This window comes from Euprymna scolopes, chromosome 22 (assembly GCF_053919585.1).
Source record: "Euprymna scolopes isolate OS-2025 chromosome 22, ASM5391958v1, whole genome shotgun sequence".
NCBI lineage: Eukaryota > Metazoa > Mollusca > Cephalopoda > Sepiida > Sepiolidae > Euprymna > Euprymna scolopes.
Genome location: NC_136503.1, coordinates 2,127,123 through 2,154,558, shown reverse-complemented (window position 1 = coordinate 2,154,558; position 27,436 = coordinate 2,127,123). Strand labels below are relative to the sequence as shown.

The 27,436-nt window shown below is 34.4% G+C and overlaps 2 protein-coding genes across 3 annotated transcripts in view; one reads left to right on the top strand and one right to left on the bottom strand.

Annotated features, from left to right (window-relative positions):
• LOC145243847 (DDB1- and CUL4-associated factor 13-like) overlaps positions 1-16,128 on the bottom strand; it is a 52,302-nt gene extending 36,174 nt beyond the window's left edge. Inside the window, exons 1-3 of the mRNA XM_080106876.1 lie at positions 15,893-16,128; positions 4,077-4,276; positions 1,441-1,548 (exon numbers count right to left, since the gene is read on the bottom strand). Of these exons, the coding sequence (XP_079963002.1) occupies positions 1,441-1,548; positions 4,077-4,276; positions 15,893-16,040 (456 nt within the window). The 5' untranslated portion in view covers positions 16,041-16,128. The remainder of the gene's footprint in view (positions 1-1,440; positions 1,549-4,076; positions 4,277-15,892) is intronic.
• LOC145243848 (GPI alpha-1,4-mannosyltransferase I, catalytic subunit-like) lies at positions 16,050-25,670 on the top strand. 2 transcript variants are annotated; one of them, XM_080106877.1, is made up of 2 exons: positions 16,050-16,343; positions 24,047-25,670. In XM_080106877.1, the coding sequence occupies exon 2, from the start codon at positions 24,327-24,329 to the stop codon at positions 25,596-25,598; it is 1,272 nt and encodes a 423-aa protein (XP_079963003.1). In that variant the 5' UTR covers positions 16,050-16,343; positions 24,047-24,326; the 3' UTR covers positions 25,599-25,670. The 2 variants fall into 2 exon arrangements, with proteins under 2 accessions (XP_079963003.1, XP_079963004.1); XM_080106878.1 differs by having other exon boundaries at positions 16,070-17,382.
• Positions 25,671-27,436: the final 1,766 nt, after the last annotated feature.

The window sequence follows — 27,436 nt, the reverse complement described above, 5'->3', positions numbered from 1 at the left end:
TTTTTTTAACCAAGTAAGATCTGTAACTTACTTGTAGTTTCATTAAATACTTTTACATGCAAAATCCGATCCCGCATTTTGCTAATTCCTGTCCTCTGATGAGAAGGAGAGAATTTTTTCGAAACTCCGCGGATTAAGGTCTATCCACTTATCTCGTGCTTCCTTTTCAAAATTAAATATGTTTTTAACTCTTTTTCAAGATGTCTTTTAACATGTTTTATTAATCATTTGTTCATATTATAAGCTCTATTTCCTTTTCGGTTTTATTGAGCTTTTACATCTGGTTGAGATTACTTTACTTGTAAATATTAACTCTTTAATATTTATAATATATTTTAAGTTTACCATTTTGATTACCTTGGTAAACTTATTGCAATTTTTATTTATATATATATGTTGAAAATATATATATATATATATATATATATATATATATATATATATATATATAAGTTTATTGGTTAAAATTAAATTCAGTAAATCAAAATATAAACACATATATTTGAGTTAAGAATTTGTTTGAAACAAGGAATATATGGAGAAATTATATTTATTTCTCATATATATATATATATATATATATATATATATATATACACATATACACAGGGTGACCCCCCAAAAACGGGCCTAACTCTAATTAGGCCCGTTTCTTAGTGTTTTGTCCAAATGAAATGAAACTTTGGTCATAACTAGTTAATTATATTCAAAACATCACATCACATCACATCAAAACACTAGGGTCTTTGGCCTTTTTTCTGTTCTAGATGGCCTCCAATTAGCTTTCGTTTTTTTTGGGTCAGCCTATATATATATATATATATATATATATATATACTAGAATACCCGTCTCAGGACGGGTAAAATGTATTCAAAAGAAAGAAAATTCCTGCAAAATTTTTAAGTTATCTTATGAAGATTATAATCAACACATAATGCTACTAGACTCCTAATTCTGATTTTAATAAAAATTCATGACATGATTTTGATTCTAATAAATGTCTAAGATTTAAAGTTTAAGTCGTGGAATGAAGAAATTGAAATTCAATCAATTTTGCTATCTAATGAATATGGATCAAATTTAATGCAAATCTGAAATATTTGAATTTTCAAATGGAACATTATGTCCATATTATGACATGCTAAAATCATTTTAAAAGATTCCAATTAAATTGAAACTTGGAGGTTTATTAATTGACGTCTGATATCCATTGTTAACGTTTCATTAAAAATCGAAGGTATCTTTGGATGAAACTAAATGTAGCCCATAATACCCACCTTTATATCTTGCAGTTGTGTTCCAAAATCTGTAATGATTGGTTAATCAGCTTAGGAGTTGATCGTGTATATAAGCATATGTCAGATCATATAAAGACGAGCAAATAGAGCAATATGAATAATGAAAAAGTAAAAATATGAAGGGAGCATTCGTAAACTTACAGTGAAGAATTGTTGTCCGCTGGGATGAACACACAAACCATTTACGATACCCGTATGTGCTTGAATGTTTGTGATGCAATGCCTGTTAATGAGGTTCCAGACTCGCACCTGAAAAAGAATAAAGAAACATTTTTGTTTGTTGACTTTGCAGAACATGATTGAGTTTTGTAAAGGAAAAAAAAACAAAAACAACATCAATGCAAATGCACCAAAGTGCATTTTAGGTCGAGAAGCCAATATCTTCAGACAGCCTGATTTGGTAGTATCAGGGAATGATTGATGGAATGGACCAAGTTTGAATGCTTGTTGGGACAATTCATGACATTGACCTATTGACAGTAGATTTGAAGGCGATCATATTGTAATCTGCAGGGAAGCAGTTCTGTGGTAATGTATTTTTACTACAAAATTTTTAGGAAGAAACTATTCATGGAGATTTTTCCTGCCACTAGGTATAAGGCTGAAGCAAGGAAATTTTTTATTGTTGTGATTCGAAAGACATGTTCTTGCTATGAATGTCTTACAGAGATTGGAGCTGAGTTAAGCATTTTCCACAGAAATAATGATAAAATAGTGACAGAAAAGGGCTGCAAGTGGTGCAAGGAAAGGTCTGACTTTTCTTGTAAGTAAGAAAAGCATTAGATAAGTAAACATGAGATCGAGATTCGAACCTCGTAAGCAAGGTTCGGAAATAGGGTCAGAAATGGAATTTTCGCATTGTTCAGTTTTCACATAAAATAGTTTAGATATGTTTTTTGAAAAGGAATTTAATTATTCAATTCTTTTTATGAAAACTGAATTAAAATAAGGTCAGTTAGAAGAACGAACAATAGAAAATTAAAAACATATTGAAAAATAAGTCAAGTCGAAAATAGGTTGGAAGAATTCTTTGTCTGCAGAAATGGGTTGGACATGTGCGAACCGTGCATGTTTAGGCCACGTGGGTCAAGCACGTTCTTGGACATGTGCATGACGTCATAGCAGAAAATGAATTCTCAATATAGTTTGCTCGTTTGAGGAGATTAGACAGAGTTGGACAGACGGGAGACAGAGCTGACATTGGTCAGAAGAGGGTCTCCCTTTGGAAGCGAAGGGTTAGACAGTTTTAATCATGTAGTCATCTTTAAATTCCTGGAACCAATCATAATTGCAAGCGATCGAATGTAATAAAAGAACACAACATATTTTGTAACTGTGTCTTCGCGTTGTGTCATTCTTCAACAATTAAAGGTAATGTGAAACATCCTTTATATGAACATTGTGTCCACACCATCTAAGTAATGTGTCCCCCTCTCTATCATAAGTAATGACTGTCCCCCTCTTCTCTGTGTTAAAGAACTGATCACCACCTCTCTCTCCTCCCTAAAAAATATGTAATAAGAGTCCACAGACTGTTAAATGTATAAATGTCTCACTCCTCCCTCTTCTCCCCCTCATCAATATACATGTCCACCGTCTCTAGTAAATATGGATGTCCCCATCCTATCTTTTTAAAATACCCCAAACACAACACAAGAAACAGAATAGATCATTCTCAATTTCGAAGTGAATATATGATTTATAACATTTTTATTTTAAAAAGATTTTTAAAAGATTGCTTCATTTCTCAAAATTCTGTGAACTGGAATTTTTTTTGTTTGTTTTACAAAACAAAAATTTTTTTTTTAAATTCAACTAAAAAAAGTGACCTATGATTAAAAAAGTGGCCTATGATCGAAAAAAGTGACCTATTATTAAAAAAAGCGACCTATTATTAAAAAAGCGACCTATGATTAAAAAAAGCGACCTATGATTAAAAAAAGCGACCTATGATTAAAAAAAGCGACCTACGATTGAAAAAAGTGACCTATTATTAAAAAAAAGGTTATAAGTTGATAATCAAATGTTCAACACTAACAACTGAAATTTCAAAAAGATCCGATTCGTCAACTGAATCCACAGATTTAATTAAAATTTCAGAAAAATATTTTGTCATTGTTTTTGTTTTATTTTACTTCAGTCAAAGTTCTCAGAAATCAAGGGCCCCACACCCTGAGGCTAACACTTGAACTCTTGAGATACGTAGATATTCGAACATAATTTCATTCTCCCCAAATTAACTATTTTTATATGTTGTGGTATGTCTTTTGTTTTGGTCTTTTGGTCTGACTGGATTCCAGGACAAGAATTTATCTAGTCTGGTGGAGTATCCAGCTTCGTGCTATTACTTGAGGTAATATCACTTGGAGAAGGTGCACCATTCCTCGTAAAAGCTAATGTAAGTTAGCCATAGTGAGGAGATCTTATTTGGGCAGCGAATACGATGTGATTTTGAATATTTGGTCAGGGTTTACTTCAAGGGAAAAGTATCCTCATGCCAGGTTGTTCTGACAAACCCCTGCACAGAGAGGCCTTAGACACTTGAGGATAGGGTCTAGTAGGCATTCAAGTTAAGCTTTCAAATGTGCTGCACAAAATTTTTGAGCCCCCAATATATATCTCAAAATTCAAATTTTTGAGAATACGACGTCATTTTGATTATAGATAAACAATATCTTCTTTATACTATCATTGTTATAATAATATCACATTTAAATAGGTGGGTACATCAACTAGCAGTACAATAAACATAAATAATAAAGTATGTGTCACTTTACCTCTCCGTCATAACTTCCAGACAGCAACGTAGATATAGATGTTGGATGTTTTCTCATACAGCTGATGACATCTTTGTGGCCATTCAGATCCCCAATAAATGGCTTGGCAAATACACGTTCTAGCTTGGTAGCATTCAAAGCCCGGACGTATTCTCTGGGTGCTTCAAATGGATGTAAACTAGGATCAAAATTCCGAGGTGCTGAAATGTATAAATATAAATCCACATATATATATATATATATATATATAATAAAACATACAGTGTAGAACGATAAATTTGTTGTCCTAAAGAAAACAACACTACAGCTTTCTTTTAAAACTTTTATTGAAAAAAAATCAATTCAGGTAACTTGATTATTTAGTAGAACTGACACCTATTCAGTATAGCTAACTTCAGCTTTAATCACTACCTCAATACGGGTTCGAAACAGAGAGCATGCCTTTGGTGTTGTGGGAGGTCATGTTGGTGATGTTCTTGATGTATGACCAAATGAAGTAGTCCAGTAGGTTCAGGTCGGGGAGGAGGGGAGCCAGTGAGAGAAGAGTACAAAGTCGTAGCACTTCTTCTGAAGCCCGGGTCTCTTTGGACTTGTGGGCCGGTGCTGAGTTCTGCTGCCACCCCCAGGATCTGCCAGTGGCAACTTGATTTCATCAGGGGATCACCCACTCTTCAGTACATCCAAATACACTTTCATGTTAACTTTCAAGCCAATTTTGAAGATGTGAGGTGGCATGATGTGGCCCTCACTTGAAACCACACCAAAGACCATAACTATCATTCATCCTATGCATCAAGTTGTGCCCTCAAGTGTTGAGCCATCCAGATTTGCATTTTGAGGGTGCTGGCAATGGTCCTGTTGTCATAACTTGGATTGGTAGAGAGCAGGAGTTGCACAGCAGTGCATCTCCAATCTCGCTCGTTGAACATTGTGTCACTTTCAAACATGATATAAGGCTCCTATCGCTCGAAATTTGTACACAACTGGCCAACTAGTAGATGGTCTGCAACAAAAAAAAAAAAAAATCGGTTTTCATCAAACGGAAATGGAATCATGCCAGCTTTTCTAGGGTGACAATTTTATCATTCCGCTCTGTACTACCTCCCCTTATATGTATATACTTTTTTCTGAATCACCATCCTGGACTTATTGGTAATACATGGGTTAATAAATGGAAATATGTCCTTCATTAACTTTAGCAACCCTCAAATGGGGTGATAATACGAAGGCAAAACAAAAAAAAAAAGGAAAACATACGAGTTTTGGAAAAAAAAAAAACATAAAAAGGAAACAAGTCGAGCATGCAGAGTCTCCTTTACGAGTGAATAAGTCTGGAAAGAGAATTTCGAGAGTGACCAAGATATAAAAGAGGACTGCTATGTTAAGGAAGGTGAATGGTGTGAAGGTGAAACATACCTTGTGCGATGCACGTTATGCAAAGAAACAGTTTGGTGCGCATTGGTGCGCATTGCCATGATACGCTGAAGGCTGCAAGAAACATTTATGTTATGACTGTGATGAATCAACAAAAGAACAACTTGCCACACGCAGGTGAAATTCTTGGACTAAATGTTGTTTGTCATTGAAGGAAATGATGACTGACATTTTGACCATGTCGATCATGATGAAGATGTATATTAGGAATGTTGACTGCAGTGAGCCAAGTTATGTCTGTGATTGACATGAAAAATTGGAATTGAAAGGTTCTGATTAAAACTAAGTGGGTCAACCAAAGTTATCCCAGAAAATCTGTTCTGGCAAAAATTTACTTTCACCATGACTAATGTTTATACAAAATCTCTAAAAATCCAAGGCGTGATTATTGAGAAAAGTATGAACAAATAAATGGATGAACGATTTGGGGGCTATTTTACTCCTATAATCCTAGCATTACAAGTTGATTTTTTCTTTTTAGATAATTGTTATGTTTTCAAATTGCATGAAAAGAGCTATGTAAAAGATGCTTAAAACCGTTTAAATTATACAAATACCATCAGTAGTTCAAAAGTTATGAGAATTTTAAGCGCCAAAATTTATGCTTTTTCCGTGGACATTTTCCTTTAGAAAAAGTGGGCTAAATTACGAATCACAATATTTCAAGAAATTCGGTAATTTCGCCACCATTTATTTTTCAAGCTATTCTCATGAAACTTGGCACTCTTATGTAAAATTGTGTGCTCTTTCTGATTACGCAGTCAAATCTGATGTATCTCTTTACCATAAGCCATGAATTATAAATTCAGATGTACAAATTTCAATTTTTTTTAAACTGGCGCATGGTATCATACAGTGAGTGTCTATTCATGAACAAAACTAAGTATTATAGTGGTATTTAAATATAGCTTTATTGAGAGCAGGCATTTTCCTGCCTCCTCACCAAAGGAGAGCTTAATCTGGGGTATAGCCATTAAATGCCTAAAGAGTATTCGTGGCCGGTATTTATTACTCCCCTCAAAGAAAAAAAAATTGAGTAGATATGAATTAATCTCAGAAATAAATCAAAGAAAAATTTTCATATCGATTTTGGATTTCTGTAAAAGATAGAAATTCCCATAGTCGACCAGAATTTATGCATTTTGGGACCAATCCAATTTTCAATTTTGTAAATTCTCTCTATCTGGCCCAAAATATACCCCTATTTTCTGAGATGATGCAACCATAAATCGTACTCTACATGAATCCTTGATGTAAATTGCACAGTACCAGGATACCAGGAATCCTGATAAGCAACAAGTATATATTCACCAGTTGATGGTAATTTTTGTCATTTCTATTCTGTTGTTTTACTGAAAATTCAATTATGTAAACAAAGAAATAAAACAGTAATTTTTTACCTTGTTTCCACCTTAACATTTAAAATGACTATCTTTAAAGGTTTTCCGGTATGCTGAAAACGAATATCGCATTAAATTTTCTGCAAATAAGTAGCTTTCTAGATATTAAGCAATGTCATTTCTTATGTTATTGCTGATGGGCATTTTGGTACGCATGAGCGAGCAAACCTAACCTTGAGAAACTATGCACAAACACACGTACCAAAATGGCCACCAGCAATAACATAAGAAATGACATTGCTTAATATCTAGAAAGCTACTTATTTGCAGAAAATTTAATGCGATATTCGTTTTCAGCATACCGGAAAACCTTTAAAGATAGTCATTTTAAAGAAAAATGTTAAGGTGGAAACAAGGTAAAAATTTACAAAATGCATCACAATGAAATTCTTTATTTCGTTTTGAAAGCAGAAAAAAAGTTTTCTATTTTTAAGACAATACAAACTCGTTAATACGCTGACAGCGATGGTTAGCACATAGCTAACCATCGCTGTCATCGTTTCCCTTTAAGCAATTTGAATTTCTATAAAAGATAACATTTTAAAGAAATTTCTGCACAATTCATAATTATCAAATATTTACATATACATAAAAATAATTCTGAAACTATTATCTATATGAAAATGGATAATATATACCGATTTATCTTTCAATTTTGAAATATTCTTTGTCAATTTTGCTCGGTCGTAACTTTGCTTCCTGTGGTTGTAAAAATAAAAATCAAATACCAGTAGAGATGGACTTCTTTGTTTATATAGCCTGTAAAATTTCGGCCATATCCAATTAAATTTGACCCCACACATATTTATCCCAAACGTAACGTATGAAATGTAAACATTGAAAAAACTGTTTCCCTTTTGTTGTATTTTTTACGTTTTTTTTTTCATTTTTAACTTGGACATGATGTTGGGAGAGTTGTCGCATCAGGGTCTTCGGAGGAAACAATCCTGCTCAGAAGGAGGGTTTTCTTGTCACAGTCCCAGACTAAATTGGAAACCCTCCTTCCAATAATTAAGAAATACATACTGCCAAGGATTATGACAGTCTCCAATTGCTGGAAAGTGTAATATAAAGTAGGATCTGAAGGGTACGAACATTTTACAGGTAACCACAGCCTTAATTTTGTGGACCATATGACTAGGGCTACTACAAATCATGTGGAGAGGATGTGGAAGGAGGCGAAACACCAAAATAAAACGGAACAGTTATTTGAGTGAATTTATGTGGAAACAAAAATGTGAAAAGAATGCTTTTGTCTATCAGATGTTCTACCTAAATATTTTAGTCTTTTTCACTTATTTTACAGAGTTTTTTAATCCCTTTTTCATTTCGTCCTCTGTTAATCTTTTTTTCGTTTAAAATCATCCCCCCCCTCCTCGTCTGCGAAATAGGGAAGATGGCTGGGATATGATTGATTTCATTAAAATTTTATTTTTCTTTGTAAAAAAAAAAAAAAAAAAAAAAAACTACTTGATCAAATTAAGTGAATTTTTTTTTCATGAAAACTTATAACGGATATGTACAATATAATTTTTTTCAAATTTCCGTTTTTTTAAATGTCTTGATTAAACTAAAAAAAATACCAATCTGGTAGTTTCCGTCATCCGCCGAGCATTGCCAAAAAACGGGATTTAAAGTGCACAAGAACCCACATTTCAAACATGTTGTGTTTAAGAATATAATAATAATACTAAATAGATTTTAACTTGAAATTAATTAACATTTGATCATATTAACAAAAAACTGTTACTTTTGCGAAGAAGTCGAGATACTTTCAGAAAAAGTTAGGGTAATCACCTTCCTGCGGTTTCTGACGGATATGCTTGAGACTAAGAAGTGAATGCTATGGATTATTTTTATTTGTAATCGATGTCACGTTTCAATTGTCTGCCATAAAAGAGGCACATGTTTTGGGCGTCATCATTTTTCCTTTCGCAATTTCGCTCTCTTCTTTGTTCAAGGCATTATTTATTTGTTTAGTTTTTTTACTTGTCTACATTTGCCTATTAAGATCCTTTCAGATTTCCTATGATTATTTTTCCGGTGATAATTACCTGGCCTTGCCAAACAAATGTGAAAAAAGGAACGCATGTTTCTGTGACGTCAAACTTGTGTTAACTATACAAACTATGGAAAAACAGAAATGACTTAATGATTTTTTAAAACCTTTGGTTATCTTCTTCAAACTTTTTTTTTTTTTACATGGTGGTCACCACTTATCAAGGCCCCGAAGCCACTCAGGGATAAGGGTTATTGCAAGTACAGTACGTTAGTGAGGAGATTTAATGAAGTGTTGACTTAAGAGGGCGGTTCATTAGGAATTTGTTAACGTTGGACTTAAAAACATCCAAGTTGTAGTCAGGTGGGAAGCAGGCAGACGGAACAGAGTTCCACAGGCGTGCAGTTCTGTAATTAATAATTAATCTATGTTATAATTTTGTTAGGTTTTAAGATTTACACAGTTTAACGATTAATAATATTATAAACATTTGTATATTAAATATCAAATACAGTTTTGTACGAGGGTTCAATTGGTTAACTATCGGCTTCCATAATTTTGTTCGGTAAAAAGAAACAAATATAAGAGCCGTCTATAAATGTTTAATATTTGTACAATAATATTTTCGAATTGGTTTTAATTTGGCGATAAAATAGCTGACAAGAGTCATGTTTATATTAAAACTTAATATTTAAAAAAAATGTAAACACAATTAATTAAAACCTATGTTGTAACGGACATTTTGGAATAATAGATATTAATGGTTTTAATCTTTTTAAAAATTAATTAATTTTTAGGAAGTTTCTTTTTCTTGGCAATTCAACTGATTTGTGAGAAATTCCATTTACATTCGTCATCTCTTTTTGTTTAGGCTGCCCACACAGTTTAGTGGTCGGCTGTCATTGGTTAATTTTGAATTAACCAGATGATTTGCTTAGTGCGCTTTTTTTGTATCATGCTTTTATTTTTCAGGAACTCGGCAAGGGACGGACTCCAAACGAGCAGCTCCCACACGTACAGGGAGCTACATCAATTCCTTCATGTCGTATCACCAAACTGTTGGTGAACAAAAGATCACATCTCTACAAGCAGAGACAATTTTATATTGCTGAAATTATCCGAATTATAGGATTTTATTCATGAACATTTCTTCATGGTTATATTTACCAAATATTGGATCTTATCTCAATTCAACTAGAGTCTGAAGAGACTCGCATTATGCCTAATTATAAGCGCCAACATTCCCGCTGAGTCCACCATGAACATTCATGGATCCTTTTGAGGAGCAAAGAACTAACACTCCAAAAATAGGAGTTAATACTACTGGCTGCATGCGTATGGAGGCAAAACTGGCCACGGTTTTACAAATGAACTTACCATAACCAATAAACTTTCATTGCTGTTACTTTTGAATAAATTTTGAGTTTGAAAAGGTATGGCTTTTGTATTTGTGGATTCTTTTGCCTCTGCAGGGAGTAAAATTTGGGATGTGAGAAATAATTTCTTACAGATTCTAGTATATATTAATTAGAAAAAAGGTACTAGTGCACTTATTGATCCGTGCTGAAATAATAACGTTATTATTTAAAAAGCCATTCTTAACATGGGGAGGGGAGGGTGTTTTGTACCTATTCTGTACTTTAACCTTACAATTGAATAAAAAAACACATCATAAAACTTTAATTAAACTTGGAAATATGATTTAAAAAATAGCGCAGATCAGTAAGTGCATTAGCACCAGAAAAAACGCTATTTAAAAACAACATAATATTAAATTTATATCAATTTTTTAATTGCAACTTCAAGGTAAGTTTTTGTTCAATATTTCGTGTATTTCAATTTTTTAAAAAGTAAATATTTTTCACTTATTTGAACTCTTATGTTTCATAATAAATAGAAATTTCGATAGATTTAAATATATTTTGTTAAACTTTCGAAAAAATAAATGGAGGGGGGCACGCACTTAAAAAAAAAATATTTCCCCTTTTATATTTTACAGAAACTGCATTTTATATGTAATTTCATTCTAAAATGGATAAGTATCGAAAATTTCACTAAAATCTGACGATTAGTTGATTTTTACTAGATTTATTAAACACGGGTATTTTTTCACGTTTGAAATGCTTACTACATGGGAACGTTATTTTAAAGCGTCGATTATGTAAACACGATTTTCATCTCGCAATTTCATTATTTTCATACGATGAAAAGAAATTTGTTTTAATTATTACTAGTTTATTTTGCCCTTCTTCTTTTAAATAGTACAAAAATTATATTGATGATATTAATTTATAATAAAGTTGCATCGTTTTACATATGGGGTGGGGTAATTCTGTGGTGAATTTTGGACGTGCTGATGGTACAGGAATTTATTATACGATCTCGTAACATCAGCAATCTCTTGCAAGAAAATTAAGGTAAGGTATTTCTCTTCTTTTTTCCTCGTCTGTCAGTTGCCGTTGTCGGGTGAAATTATTTCCTTTTTTTTTGGTGCTAGTGCACTTACTGATCCGCGCTATTTTTTTTCAAGTTTAAAGTTTTACGATATCTGTTTTTATTCAATTGTTAGGTGAAAGTACAGAATAGGTACATAACTAGCAGTGTCAGGAACCGATTTTAAGAATGCGTGAAAAAAAATTGAATAATTCGACCTCCTATTTTTATAAGCTTATAACTATTTGAAAAATGTAGTTCAAACCTTAATTTGTTTTTCAATTAAAGGAGAAAAGACCAAAATTTAAAAAAAATAACAGGTTTAATAGCAAATTGTGCAATATTTGTTTTTTTAAATCGGTTTTCTTTAAAAAAGATTTGAAGAAAATCAATGAAATTTTTCTTCCTTCGGGTATATATAAAAAAAATCGATATAAATTCCAAAAAATCACTTACCTATAAAAAAACAATTCAATGTGTAGTTCCATTCTTCATTGTTAAGAATTTATCTTTTAAATTCCATTTATTTTTTAAATAAAAGAATTTTTTAAACGACTATTTGAAAAACGCGTGATCATGGAAGCATTTTTCGAAAAAACGGAAGTAATCTTTCTTCTTGTTTTGGACTACAGATGAACAAAAGGACATAAAAACCACATGTTCACGTTAGGCGTGTAGCCTTGTATCTGGAGAAATATGTGTTCCCATAGTTTAAAAATAGTAAAATTTTACTCATAAGATTATTCCTTAAAAGAAGAAAAAAAAAACATTCCAGGATTTTTTTTTCTTTTCTCAAAGAAATACATAAATTTTTGATTTATTATATTTTCAGTCTCTTTTGTCGAGTGAATTTTTTTTTTTTTTTTAAAAGAAAATATTGGATGAAATAGAAAAACATTGTTGTTATCATCCATTACTTACTGGACAATATAAGCAGAAAATAGGCTTCCAATTAAAAAAAATCAACGTGGTTTAAAAAAAAAAAAAAAAGGTTTACAGGTAAATTTCCAAAAAACACTTTTTTTTTTGTTTTAATTTACAATATATTATTTATTAATCTTTTATCTTCAATTTGTGATATATAAAACTTTGGTACATTAATTATTCAAATTTTAATAGATATTTCAAAATGGGAGGTGAATTTAAAAAAAAAACGTTTGTACCCTGAAAATAGAGTAAAAATTTAACCAATAGAACAATTTTGATAGATTTTTAAAGTTTAAAAATTGGAAAAAATTAACTTGTACAATTCAATTGATTTCATTACGTAAAAAAAAAAAAAAAAAAAAAAAAAAAAATGGCTGCATGAAGGCAACCCACTTTTAAAAGAGAAATTACGAGTTTTTTTAATATTTTATTCGCAGTTTCGTGTTAGGGGTGTCAAAAATTCCCCCCAATTCTGATACACTTACTACATAACCATATTAAGAATGACTTTCTAAATAATAACTTTATTATTTCAGCACGGATCAATAAGTGCAGGAATACCCTTTTTTTCTTGCTAAGGTCAGCCCCACCCTCTCATGCCGATACTTCCATTGGAAGTCGGCATAATACAGAATCACCCATATTCTACCTGTTATCATCATGATGGATTATAGAATCCAGTCACCAATCGGATAGTATTTTTCGAATACCCCGAGAACGATTTCTAACTGTTAACAAAATGTAAAAATCGGTGCTCATGCCGAGAAACTGCTGTGCTATTTTTTGTTTTTTTGTGTTTTCACGTTAAATTCAAATTTGCCGATATCGTTTGTGGTACTCATGCACTTATTGATCCGTGCTGAAATAACGTTATTTAAAAAGTTATTCTTAACATGGGGAGAGGAGGGTGTTTTGTACCTATTCTGTACTTTAACCTGACAATTGAATAATAAAAAAAAAAAACATAAAACTTTGGTACTAGTGCAGAGAGTGATCCGGACGTAAATAATAACGTTATTATTTAAAAAGCCATTCTTAACATGGGAAGAGGAGGGTGTTTTGTACCTAATCTAGACTTTAACCTTACAGTTGAATAAAAAGACATATCATAAAACTTTAATTAAACTTGAAAATACGATGTAAAAAATAGCTTGGATCACTCTCTGCACTAGCACCAAAACTTTAATTAAATTTGGAAATACGATTTAAAAAATAGCGCGGATCAGTAAGTGCATTAATAGGTGTGTCAGAAATTTCGTGAAAAATAGTGAGTAATTCCACCTTGTCTTTCCAAGCTTATAACTCCTCAAAAAATGTAATACAAACCCTAATTCTTTTTTTCAATTAAAGGAGCAAGGACCAAGGTTTCATTAAAAAACAAAAAAACAAACAACGTGGGTTTTTTTTTTTTAAAACTTCGGACTTTACAGGTAAATTTCTAAAAAACACTACTTTTTTTTTTTGTAATTTGAATATATTATTCTATGACGAGATCCCTGGCGACACCAGATGATCTTGCTTTTCAAATAGAGGATGGGAGAGGATGAGGCATCGGAGGGGACATACTGACACTTGGTCAAGGAAAAACAGATGTTTATGAGAGAAGAAATAGGAATATTTCGATGGGAAATAAATAAATAAATAAATATGATAATGAGATTCTCGAGTTGGCAGAAAAAGCAATACAGGGTCGCCAGCCCAAAATGTTTGACGAGTCACTCATGGAGATAAATAGTTGTCGCTTATCACATCAGGGCAGGGGTGGGGTTTTTAAGAGAAAGACAAACGAGAATTTGTTCCAATATCATGGCTGTTAAAGATCTGTTAACAACGAAGAGGTTGTTTTTAAAACCCTGTTGAGTGACATGGTCGACCTGGAGGTGACTAATAGCTCCTAATGACATGATAAGTTACACCTCAGTGCAACGAGGGTTAAAAATTGGTATAGATAAAAGCCGAGAGAAGGAGTAGAAATTAGGGAAACAGAGAGAGAGCGGAAATTCAAAAGAGGAAAAAGGAAAAGGGAGTACAAATTAATACGATAAAAGAAGAGAGGAAAGGGAAGAAAGAAAGAATAACTCCAAAAAGGTGGAAGGGGGAACGACTAATTTGATAAAACCAAGACACTTGGCTAATTGGTGTCTTTTTTCGCTGATCCCTTTCCGTGGACTGACGGTAGATGAAGAACGGAGAACTTGGTAAAGGAAAGAAAACTGCCAGTCCCCTAAGTTGCATGACTAAGCCAGTGTGTAACTATTATTTGTAAAGTCAAAGACAATAATCAATTCTATGTTAAGAAAAACCAATTAAGTTTTGACTTTCTTTTCTTTGATTGGAACGCCGTTGTGAATGCAATATATTTCTCCGATATCCCAGGTGACGGTTGGAAGCTGATTTGAAAGCAGAACCGGAGAGAGACCGATGACAACCCGAAGACGAATTCGACCACTAGACGAAACCACGGGTAACGCCACATGTATCGGCTACAGGTGCATTTCAATCACGAGCCTATGCACCTGGGCTGAGCTCTGCACTGGAAGGGTTATAATTCATTGACCTTTTCTCTTCAATTTGTGATATATAAAACTTTGGTGAGTAAATTAATTATTTACTTTTTAATAGACATTTCAAAATGGGAGGCGTGAATTATTCGACCCCCTGTCTTTCCAAGCTTATAACTACTCAAAAAATGTAATTCAAGCCCCAATTTTTTTTTTCAATTAAAGGAGCAAGAACCAAGGTTTCATTAAAAAAAAAAAAGAAAGAAAAAACAAACAACGTGGTTTAAAAAAAGGTTTTAAACTTCGAATTTTACAGGTAAATTTCTAAAAAAAACACTACTTTTTTTTGTTTTAAATTTGAATATATTATTTATTGACCTTTTCTCTTCAGTTTGTGATATATAAAACTTTGGTGAGTAAATTAATTATTTACTTTTTAATAGACACTTGAAAATGGGGGGGGCGTGAATTAAAAAAAAAAAAACGTTTGTCTAAAATATTATATTCGGTTTATTGGAAAGAGCATAAAATTTCACACTGACCCTGAAAATATCGTAAAAATAAAATCGATAGAAAAATTGATAGATTTTTAAAGTTTAAAAATTGAAAAATATTGAGTTCGTAAAATTCATTAGTTTTTTTGTTTTTTTTTTAAATATTTCTATTACTTTTAAAACAACTTTAATAGTTTATTTTGGAAGTATAATCCATAAAGAAAATAAATAACCCACTTTTAAAAGAGAAATTACGAGTTTTTTATATTTTATTCGCAGTTTCGTGTTAGGGGTGTCAAAAATTCATACAAAAATTATACCTAGTGCATTATCATTAACACCTCGTTTGTTTATTAAATTGTTAGGTGAAAGTACAGAATAGTTACAAAACACAAACATCTCCCCTATGTTAAGAATGGATTTCTAAATAACATTATTCCAGCACGGTACTTTCTCTGCGTAAGCACCAGAAAAATCAACCGATTTGAGACGAGACTGGTATTACAAGATTTGGAATCGCAAAAACAATTTCCGCAAGCCATTATCAACCCAATTGAAATATTATGTGTATCAAAGACATATCGTATCGAAATTTCTGACAGAAAACAAAATGTCGATTTCTTTTTACCTTTATGAATATCCTTTTTTGTCTCTCGTACATAATCGTCTGGATTTCGTGACAGTAATTTTATCTTCATGTTGATATATTTTTTTTTCGTGATTTGACTCCACGTGAAAAGTGGAAAACTTTTACCGGTTTGGAAACGGTGTAACATGGAAATAAATCTACTTCCGGAATCTTAGCGATTTATTCCTCTGCATTTTTTTAGCAATCATTTTTCTTTTTCTTCCAATAGAAATACCACATTTGATTAGCAGATTGGGTGTGCTTCCTATTTACAATGTTTCCCCACGGGACAGAGTTAGACACCAGGATCGTTTTTTAACGTGGAGAAAAGGAACAAAAATAAAAATTGTCTCAGTCGTGAAGGATTTCTCCTCCACTGACAGAGAACAAGAAATTGAAGCGCAGCATATGAAGAACATATACTACACGTTGATCTTGTCCCGAAGGCCAAGTATGTGCTTATTTCAAATTACATGCACACACATATATAGTTGTTTTTAAATCCTCGAAAAACAGTGTTTCTGTTTCTGTTTCATAGTAAACAACTGTCCTTTAAATTAATACTAGAACTATTGTGAATTCGAGAGAGCAAGTTGATATATACAGGTGATTAAATGACTTACTGACTAAATAGTTTCCCAACGAATGATAAAAAATATAAAAATTAAATAAGTTCTTTTTACATGATTTTAAAGGTTAAAAAACTTCCGACTCTTCAAGGAACGAAGATATATTCCAAAACTTACGTAAATTGGTCAAGTATATTTTTTTAACTAAGAAAATAAAATTTTACGATTTTTGGCGATTTTAATACTCAACTGAATCCAGTATAAATCTGATTTTAATATAGATACTTCGAATTGAGTTGTCTCCCTCTTTCTTTATTTCATCATGGACGATAAAGCTCTGCGTATTCGCTTAGTTGTAAAATCTGATTTTCTTAGTTAAAAACAAAACAAAAACTATTTGATCAACGTACGTGATTTTTGGAATATGACATATTTGTTTAGTGACAAGTACGTACAAAGATTTTTTTGCACTTTAGTTTGTTATTTAAAAGAAAAAAATTTTCTTTTCAAAAAAGTGTAATACTAAATAAGCACTGATTTGTATGCTATTAACGATATTAAACCAATTTTTATATTCGATATTTTTTAGCTGTATGTGGCGAAAAACCGAAAAGACAAATTTGCAGTATAAAACTGCATTTCACGCTTCCTAATATTTTGGAGGCATGTTTTACAAGAGGCAAGAAAACAAAGAAGTGAAAAATATCCAAATATACAACAAATAAATGCAAAAGCAAGATAAGTTTTTTTTTGTTTGTTTTTGAGTGGAATTGAAAAGTCAGCGTCAAAGAGATAGAGACCGCTAGCCTACAAAATAAATAAATAAATGCCTGAGCATCCTCGTCAATTCTGGAACTTCTTTGAATAGGGGACAACCTCTGATAAGACACCGATCGATTTCAAATCATGCCTTTTTTTCTGGTGCGTTTTTAAACTCGTTGTTTTGCTTTCTTTTTACACGAATCTATTCATTTTTTTTTTTCATGAACATCAACTGAAATAACTATTGTTTTTATTATTTTATTTATTTATTTAGGGGATCGGTTTTCAGATTAAGATTGAGGTTGTTTCCCTGTTTAAGCGCCGGGGGGGGGGAGAAACGAAAAAAAAAAGGCCGCTTTTTTTCCGAACATCCACTAAAATTATATTAAAACTACAATATTAACTAATGATTCGAAATTCTACAATCCGACAATTTAGGGTTTAATCGACAATACCCCCCGCTCCTTTGACTTTAATATAATGAAAACAAAAACAATCGTTTCGGTAATGCTACGCGCGTCCAAATAATTTTCGGTATTTGTGATTTTTTTTTTTTAACAACAATACTTACTTAATTGTCGAAAATAGTAATATTTTAAAAAAATTATGAGAATTCATCGAGTAGAAAATTATTTATAGTTAAAAGTAATTTTGGTACTGGTCGCGGTAAGAGTTCCCTGCCGAACACCCTCCAAAAACAACGATGTCTCCCGTTTCTCGCGCAGCTGTTGAAACCATTCTTAACACGGGGAGGGTGTTTGTACCTATTCTCTACTTTAACCTTACAATTGAATAAAAAAAACATTAAACTTTAAGCTTAGAAATACGATTTAAAATATAGCGCGGATCATAAGTGCACTAGCACCCATTTTCTTATTAATAAATGTTTAGTAATTATTTTTCTTTTAATATTCATAAACAGTAAAAACGTCGTCATTTAAAAAGAAAATGCTATTTAAAAAAGAAAATAACATTGATTAAACGTAAGTAAATTTATTATTCTATCATCATTTTGTGGTAAGTAAATTTCAAGAACCGCCGACAAGTTTTGTGGTAAGTAAATTTCAAGAACCGCCGATAAGTTTCATAAAAGAAAAAGTCGATAAAAGTGACACAAACAGTAAAACAGTAAAAAAAAAAAAAAGATATTATTAATAAATGTGTAGTAATGTTTTATTTCAATATTCATAAACATAATGTTTTATTTCAATATTCATAAACATTAACGTTGTCATTTAAAAAGAGTAAAAAAAAAAGTTTTAAAAAGTCGATAAAAGTGATTAAAAGTGAGATATTATTAATAAATGTGTAGTACTGTCTTTAAACAGTACAACAATGTCGATAAAAAGTGTTGTTACTATGGCAACTAAAACATGTCCTTTGCGGCCGCGCGAGAAACGAGAGACATCGTTGTTTTTGGAGGGTGTTCGGCAGGGAACTCTTACCGCGACCAGTACCGTAATTTTTACGGAAAATTGGGGGAAATGGCATTTTTCATAGATGTGAACACCTTGAAGACTGCGAATACAGGGGACACATCAGCACCAAACGAAGTAGTCTTATGAAAAAAAAAATTTTAAGGCGAATTTCAATTTTTTCCAATCCCAAGAATGACTTTCTAAAGTCTCGCAAATTTGAATTATTTGAAGTTATCCCTCGCCCCCCCCCCCACCTTTTTTTCAGGCTGTTTTTTCACAAAGACTCGGCTATTGGGTCAAAAAAGACCCTGCACCAAAATTTACGCAAATTTATCAGTATTTTTTTACGAGAGTACCCATTACCCTAACCTCTGCATGTTAAGAATGGCTTTTGGAATAAACACCCCTAACCTCGAAAGCTGTTTTTAACATGGGGTGGTTGGGGGTGTTTTACTATGCTGAGTACTCTCATAAAAAATGTCAATTTATCTAGTATTTTTGTTTAAAATTTCATCGGTGGAAGCTGTCGGCCAGCATTTTTGGGATTATTAACGTCCAATGTTTGAGTTATGCCCCTTGTCATTAACCAGAAAAGCAAAACTGGCTACATGATAACATGTACTTGCCACACTGTTGTATTGCTGAGGTATTTGTGTTAAATGTTGCTTGCGAAGGAATTCTCAAAAATAGTGAAATATTTACATAGAAAATGAGGACCAAATTTGATGCCATTTTGAGAATGTCACAAATATTTTTTTTATTGACGTTTCACTCCAAACAAGGCACAAGGCCACCTAGTTGTGAGGGGCTACTACTTAGGATAAGATCTGCAGGGATACTATTTATGGAGTTAGGCAGCAAGATGTTTGTTCACATTACACTTGAATTTCTGCATGTCAGTACAGTCAGAGAAGCAGGAACCCAGGAGGGAATTCCAAAGTGCAGCAGCGTGAGGGGAAAAAGCAATATTGAATAGAAGGCTTTACAGCATCTAGGGATCTCTATTGTGTAGGGGTGGGATTTTGTTGCTTGTTAGGTTTCTCGAGAGTATTGTCGTCGAGGGGGTACTAGTGCTCGTAGTTTGTCAGAGCACTTGCGATTGAAATACTTGTAAAACAGGCACAAGTATGCCACGTTTCGGTGATTGGACAGAGGTTGGAGTTGATAGCTCAGGACCTATTAGGTTGGCGACTCTTTTTTGAAAGCTGTCTAGGAGTGAGAGAGTAGTGGCAGATGCATCAGCTCATATGTCGCAACAATGCACCATGCATGTGGTGCAAGATACTCTCAGATGTGTGTAGCCTTTTAGCACGGTAGAGAGAAGCCACCTTCCTTGCAGCAGCCTTGGCAATTTCCATAATGTATTTGTTTTAATTCATGTTGTCTTTGAATGTTAACCCTAGGAGCTTGAGAGAAGTACTTTCAGGCAGTGTATCATTAGCAATGGCAATTAGTGGTTGAAAAGGTTTCTTGTAATTATGAAAGGAAAGAAGCTATTCTGGATGAAAACTTCACTGACATCCAATCAGTCATAAACAAAATGCAATCTAACGCATCAATGAAGATTAACGCCAGTAAGACTAAGCTTCTGACTGCTGGTTTTTTTTCAACTGAAAACCGTTTTTTTTTTTTTACAAAGAAATCACGACTTATCAAGGTCCAGAGGCCACTCGAGGATAAGGGTTAAAGAGTGTACAGTAGTCAAAGAGACAATATCATAGTAATCGTTAGAATTGTAAATTTGGTAAATTGGATTACTTAAGGGGAACGGTTCATCAAGAATTTGTTTATGTTAGACTTGAAGACGACCATATTGTAGTCAGCTGGAAAGCAGACAAATGGAACAGAGTTCCACAGCTGTGCAGTTCTAAGAAAAAAACTTTGTTCATAAAATCTACATTTTGGTTTAGGCATAGATAAGCTGAAACCACCGTCAATAATTTTCCCCACTCCCTATCTGTGCCTAAATCAAAACATAGATACCATGAACAAAGCATCTTTCTTAGAACTGCACGCCTGTAGAACTCTGTTCCGCTTGCCTGTTTCCCTCCCGACTTCAACCTGGATGTCTTCAAGTCCAACACAAACAAATTCCTGATGAACCGCCCCCCCTAAGTAATGACACCTTACCAATTCTCCAATACTATTGCTACACTGTCCCTTTGATTACTGTACACACAATAACCCTTATCCCTGAGTGGCCATTGGGCCTTGATAAGTGGTGAACTCCATGTAAAAATAAAAATAAAGAGTGGGGGAAATTATTGATAGTGGTTTCAGCTAGCCGAGTGTTTCTTGTGAATGTTTGGCAAAGAGGACCATAGATTGGAGCTCAGGCGAGCACTTGCCATGAAAATAATGATAAAGCAGAGACAGGCTCACAACGTCTCTTCTGTGAGAGAGAGGTTGCAGGGAAGAGAAAAGGACATCCCCCACTAGGCTACAAAGTCTATTCTGAACTCTGTCAAGGCAGGATAAGTCCTTTCTAGCAGCTCCTGCCCAGATGTGATAATAATACTCCATCCTTGGACGTACCTGGCTCTTATATAGATAGAGAATTGCATCAGCAGATATCGATTTATTTGATCAATAGAAGGATCCCACTATTTTTCCAGCAACAGATTTGATGTACGTGTCCCATTTCAGATCAGGAGTAAAGGTTAAGCCCAGAAGCTTGTCAAAATATGGAGCCTCTCCGAGATGAGAGCCATTCATTTCAATTGATGCCAGACAGGGATCAGAACGTTGATGATGTAAAGATAGCTTGGTTTTAGATGCATTAAAAATAACCAGCCACTTTTTCCCCATTGTAACACATGCTCAAGATTAGAGGAGAGAGAATCAGGGAGAACTTGGTCATTTATGGCCTTTGATGTGTTGCCATAGATGGCAGCATAAATGTCTATGAATGATGTAAGAAAGTGATTTGGAAAATCAGTAATGTAGATCGGGAAGAGAATTGGACCCAGGATGGAGCCCCGAGCATTAATACTATGAGCTTCTGATTTCTGCCCATCAACCACTACTCTTATGAACCTATCAGAAATGATTTAATAATTGAAAAGACATTTCAAGCTATACCATAGCTGGAGATCTTGTGAAGTAGACCTAAACATGGAAACCCTCGAAAGGGGTCAATCGATTTAAATACTTTAGCTCCATCACCATGGCAACAGGCTTGACAAAGGCTACCTTTCTAGGGCAATTGCTCTCGACATATCAAAGGCCTTTGACAAGGTATGGCATAAAGGCCTACTTCACAAGATTTCCAGCTACGGTATAACTGGAAATGTTTTCTCAATCATTAAATCATTTCTCTCTAATAGGCTCATAAGAGTAGTGGTCGATGGACAAAAATCAGAGGCCTGCAGTATTAATGCTGGAGTCCCTCAGGGGTCCATCCTGGGCCCAACTCTCTTCTTGATCTACATCAATGATCTCCCTAAACACATACTTAAATCATTCGTTGACATCTATGCTGATGACACGACCATCTATGGCAACACATCAAAGGCTGTAAATGACAAAGTTCTCTCTGATTCTCTCTCCTCTGATCTCGAGCATGTAGTTCAGTGGGGGAAGACGTGGCTGGTTACCTTTAATGCATCTAAAACCAAGCTCCTATCTTTACATCATCAACGCTCTGATCCCCATCTGGCATCAATTATAATGGATGGCTCTTGCCTAGGAGAAGCTCAATGTTTTGACAAGCTTCTGGGTTTGACCTTTACTCCTGATATGAAATGGAACATGTACATCAAGTCTGTTGCCAAGGTCGCTGGAAAGATAGTAGGTTCCTTCTACCGCTCCAGAAGATATCTCACTACTGATGCAATTCTCTATCTATATAAAAGCCAAGTACATCCAAGGATGGAATACTGCTGCCATATCTGGGCAGGAGCTGCTAAAAACAGCCTATCCTGCCTTGACAGAGTACAAAATAGACTTCGTGGCTTAGTGGGGGATGCCCTTTTCTCTTCCCTGCAACCTCTCTCCCACAGAAGAGACGTTGCGAGCCTGTCTTTGTTTTACCGTTATTTCCATAGCAAGTGCTCGTCTGAGCTCCAATCTTTGGTCCCCTCTCGCCAATCTTTTACGAAAAACACCTGTCTAGCTGAAGCCACTGTCAAAAATTTCCCCCACTCTTTATCTCTGCCTAAATCAAAACGTAGATTCCATGAACACAGCTTCTTTCTTAGAACAGCACACCAGTGGAACTCTGTTTCATCTGCCTGCTTCCCACCAGTCTACAACTTCGATGTCTTCAAATCCAACGTAAACAAATTCCTGATGAACCGCCTCCTTAAGTAGACACTTTATGAAATCTCAACACTTACGTGCAACATACTGTACATGCAATAACCCTTATCCCTGAGTGGCTTCCAGGCCTTGATAAGTGGTGACCTCCTTGTAAAAAAAAAATGGTCAAGGAGGAGACGATATCCACAACTGCATCAGCACTGCTTGTCTTGCCTTCTGTCAACTGCGATCTTGACTCTAGTCTCGGAAAGAGATAAGGCTCAACACAAACATCAGGATCTACCAGGCTTCGGTCCACACTATTCTGCTTTATGGCTGCGAAATCTGGCCTGTGTGTGCAAGTGACCTTCGCAAGCTGGAGGTGTTCGACCATCATTGCCTATGTTGCATCCTACGTGTCCACTGGCAACAATTAATCTCTAACAACATAGTTTGGGCACGCTGCAAGATACAATCCCTCCAACAATCCCTCCTTGCCAGACGCCTTTGTTGGTTCAGCCATGCACTTCGTTAAAACCCAGGTGATCTCATTTGTGAACCTATTAACCCAGCACCACCACGAAGCTGGAAGAAGCGCTGGCTCAGGACGGTGAAACCTGATGCTGAAATAATGCTTGGCCCCGCCTCTACGGGCTCCGCTGATGGAACTGCGAATGGTTTATGCTCATAACAGAAACAGCCTCAGACCGCTGTGCCTGGTCAGCCTTTATACGGGATGCAGTGAACTTGTTGGATGGAGCTGAACGCCGTAAAAAGTACAAGTAAGAAATAAGGTTAGTCTTGGCAGCATTGAACGTTACGAACCAGTTACGGCCCTATTCCACTAGATTAGAGGTCTTCCTCTAGAGTTTTAACAATTTCTTTAGATATGTTTTCATTTGTTTTACTCTCGTGTCTGTTATAGAGCATGGTGTGATCAGCAAATATACCCATCTCAGAGACTATTTTATCAGGGAGGTCATGTATAAATATCAGGAATAATAAAGGTCCAAGGATTGACCCTTGCGGCACAGCTGCATTTAAATCTTGTTTTGATGTATGACGACCATCGAGGACAACCTGGATTCTGATGTAACTTTCTCAATATGAATTAAATTTACATTTTTTTTCACTCAATGTCTTATGTTTGTTTTTTCTGATTTCAGTTCTCTGACAAGTACAGACAAGAAGAAATCAAGCAATGCAGTGAAACTTGAACTTTTCCTTCAACAAGCTTCAATCAGATTTTTCATCAATAGCTTTCACCAATCTCCAACAAATTTTGACCAGATTTACTTCCTCCTCCTCCCCCAACAAATTTCAATCAGATTCTAAAATCACCTGAATCAGAATCTTGATCTACCACCCTCCACTCTCCATCTATCTTCGACCAGGTTCTTCTTTCAACTATCTTTGATCAGACTCTTCAAAAAACTGACAAGAAAGATGAAGAAACATCTGTTGTCAATACGTCGATTTATTTTGCGGACTGGCAAAAAAATGCTCCACCTCTCTCTCTGGTGGCATCTTGCTGCTGGCGGGTTGCTCCGAATATTATTAGCAGCTTATGGCATTTGGCAAGACGCCAACTTTGAAGTTAGTTACACGGACATTGATTATCATGTCTTCACAGATGCGGCTGAATTTGTCTCACTCGGGATGTCGCCGTATGAAAGGCATACTTATCGCTACACGCCTCTTCTTTCTTGGATTCTCTTGCCAAACATCTGCTTATCGATGCATTTTGGGAAAGTGTTGTTCATAGCTTTTGATCTCCTTACAGCGGCCATGATCTACGAATTGTTGCAGATTAACGGTCATCAGATGCAGACCTCGATACTTTGCTGTATGCTCTGGTTGTACAACCCCCTGCCCGTTGCCGTATCGAGCCGGGGCAATGCCGAGTCAATCATGACCTTCCTGGTTCTCATAATTTTACGAATGTTTGCTAAAAGAAAAATAAAGACAGCAGCTGTCCTTTATGGATTGTCAGTGCACGCGAAGATCTACCCGATAATTTATGCGCTGTCAATCTACTTATATCTTGAACTTGAAAGTTTTTCGAAGGCTTCTACTTGGTACGAAAAACTAAAGACTCTTTTCCGACCAAACAAGGATCAAATCACTTTTGTTGGTATATCCATAGCCACTTTTGGCATACTGACGGGATTCTTTTTTATGATTTATGGTTGGACATTTCTTGAAGAAACTTATCTTTATCACGTGAGCCGAAAAGATACCCGACACAACTTCTCTGTCTTTTTCTACATGCTGTATCTGTGTGCCGAGAAAGCGTACATATCATGGATTAATTTATCCTTGTTCTTTCCGCAAGCAATTCTTGTTTTAGGTGTGTCTTTGGTTTATTTTTACAACCTGTCCTTTTGTTGGTTTTTATCTACCGTTATATTTGTTACGTTTAACAAAGTCTTAACGTCGCAGTATTTTTTGTGGTACCTCAGCATATTGCCAGTAGTCTTACCGAATCTTCGTTTGTCCCTATCAAAAGGTGTTTTTCTTCTTGCTCTGTGGTTTTGTGGACAGGCTATTTGGCTTCTACCGGCTTATTACTTAGAGTTTGAAGGAAAGAACACGTTCATATATATTTGGTTGGCAGGATTAGTCTTTTTTTTCATCCAAGTTTATATACTTCGTGTTTTCATAAACTGCTACAATCACACATCGGACCGAAAAAATGCATTAAAGAAATCAAAATAAAAAAAGAAGAAAGAAACATTTTTTAGATGAGGATTGATTATTCGTATTAAAGTCTTTGAATTACTGTTCTCATCTTAAGTGTTATTTTCGCATTTTAGTCGATGTAGCATCCGACCATCAGGAATATATTGTCAAACTCATTCTTTCAAACTTGGCGATCTGCAGGGAATTTAAAACAAAACCGTTTATTTAATCCACAGGGTAGCTTGCTCTCATTCTGTCAGCCATAACATAATAGAAGTCCTAAATAAATCACATGGACTCGTGATGCAGTTGATAGAATACTTGGTGAAATCCAGTTGTAAAATTTACATTTCTAGAGATGGTCGGTTCAATCTTCAGTGCGGACAACTCAAAAATACAATTACAGATTACTTAGGACTTCAGCCCAGTCATGGTTCACGGACAAGAGCATACTACCTTTGAGGATTAAATGAAGAATTCTGTTTGAAATTTTGTGCAGAGTCAAGAGTTTGATAGCAAGATTCTAAAATTCTACAAGATACACCTGAAGCAAATCAAAGGTTAGATCGCAATGTGAAATAACACACAAGTAGTCAGAAAAATTCAAATCAGATGAGTAACACTGCATCAAATCTTTATAAATTTGAGAAATTCAATTTAATTTGTCAAAAACTTCAAACAATCTTCAATTGCAATGTAAAGGGAGAGGTTGGTAAAAATTCACACAGAAGACAACGCGGTAGCCGAGCACGTATCCAAATTCATTTTGAATTGTTGTCTCGTTAGTGCATTTATTACATCATGTATTTTGATTAAAAAAGCTGCCTTTCTCCAATTTAATCAAATTCAGTGATTTAATAGTTTCGCCTAGTGTCTGCGTAGACCTTTTTCTAGTTTTCTAATGAACCTAGCAAAAGTTTCTTATAGTTTACAAAAAAAAAATTGGGTGAAAAAAAAAACAAGTTTACAACAAATAACTTATACCAAATGCAAAAACATTTAATTGTTTATCAAACTGCATAAGTTTTCAGTTTTGTAACATTTTCTTAAACATTTATCATTTGAGGATTTTTCTTGTAGCCTTGAACACTTATAAAAACAATTGACAACTACATTATTCCAAAAGCTTTGATACACCCCAGCTAATTGTGAAATAAAGCTAAGTGGCTGGCTATAGTTTAGAGCGACCCAAAGGCTCCCTTTTCACTAGCTGTTACACAAAGATGTAAGAGAGGACGCCATTTGATTCCCAGGATTACTCCAGTAGTATAATTTTTGAATTATAATCTCTTTACATCAAGTGGCTTCATACCTTGTCTGGGGCGATTTTCATGAAAAAAAAAGAAAAAAAAAACTGCTAGTCCTTAAACATGTTGCAGCTCCTTCTCACCAAAGATTTGGTTGCAGGGAGAGCCTGTAAACAGATAATTCTTGTGTGCAGTACAATAAACGTTAATACTTGAAAGGGTCTGCCATGTTTGTAATAAACCTTCTAATAAAATAATACTTACCTGAAAGGAAAGAGATATTGTTTTATTAGTAGGATCTGTGTAGGAGTCGAATACATTCTTCAAAAATGAAAGATGCCAGAATGTATATACATTTTTTTGTTTAAATTAGAGGCATAATAATCATCCAAACCTAAGTGTAGTCTAACCCAATGAAGGTCATATAAAAATTAGGGGGATGAGGGGGGGGGGGGTGATAGAAAATACAATTGATGTTAATATATTAATCGATGCAGGGATTTTAACACTTTTCTATCCTCAAGGTTTGTGGAACTCTTTAGTATCAAAGTCTATTTTCTACATGATGCAAATTAGGAGGAGCACTCTTGGAGTGAGGCGACCTCTTTTCTTGCCTGGTTAGAGTCG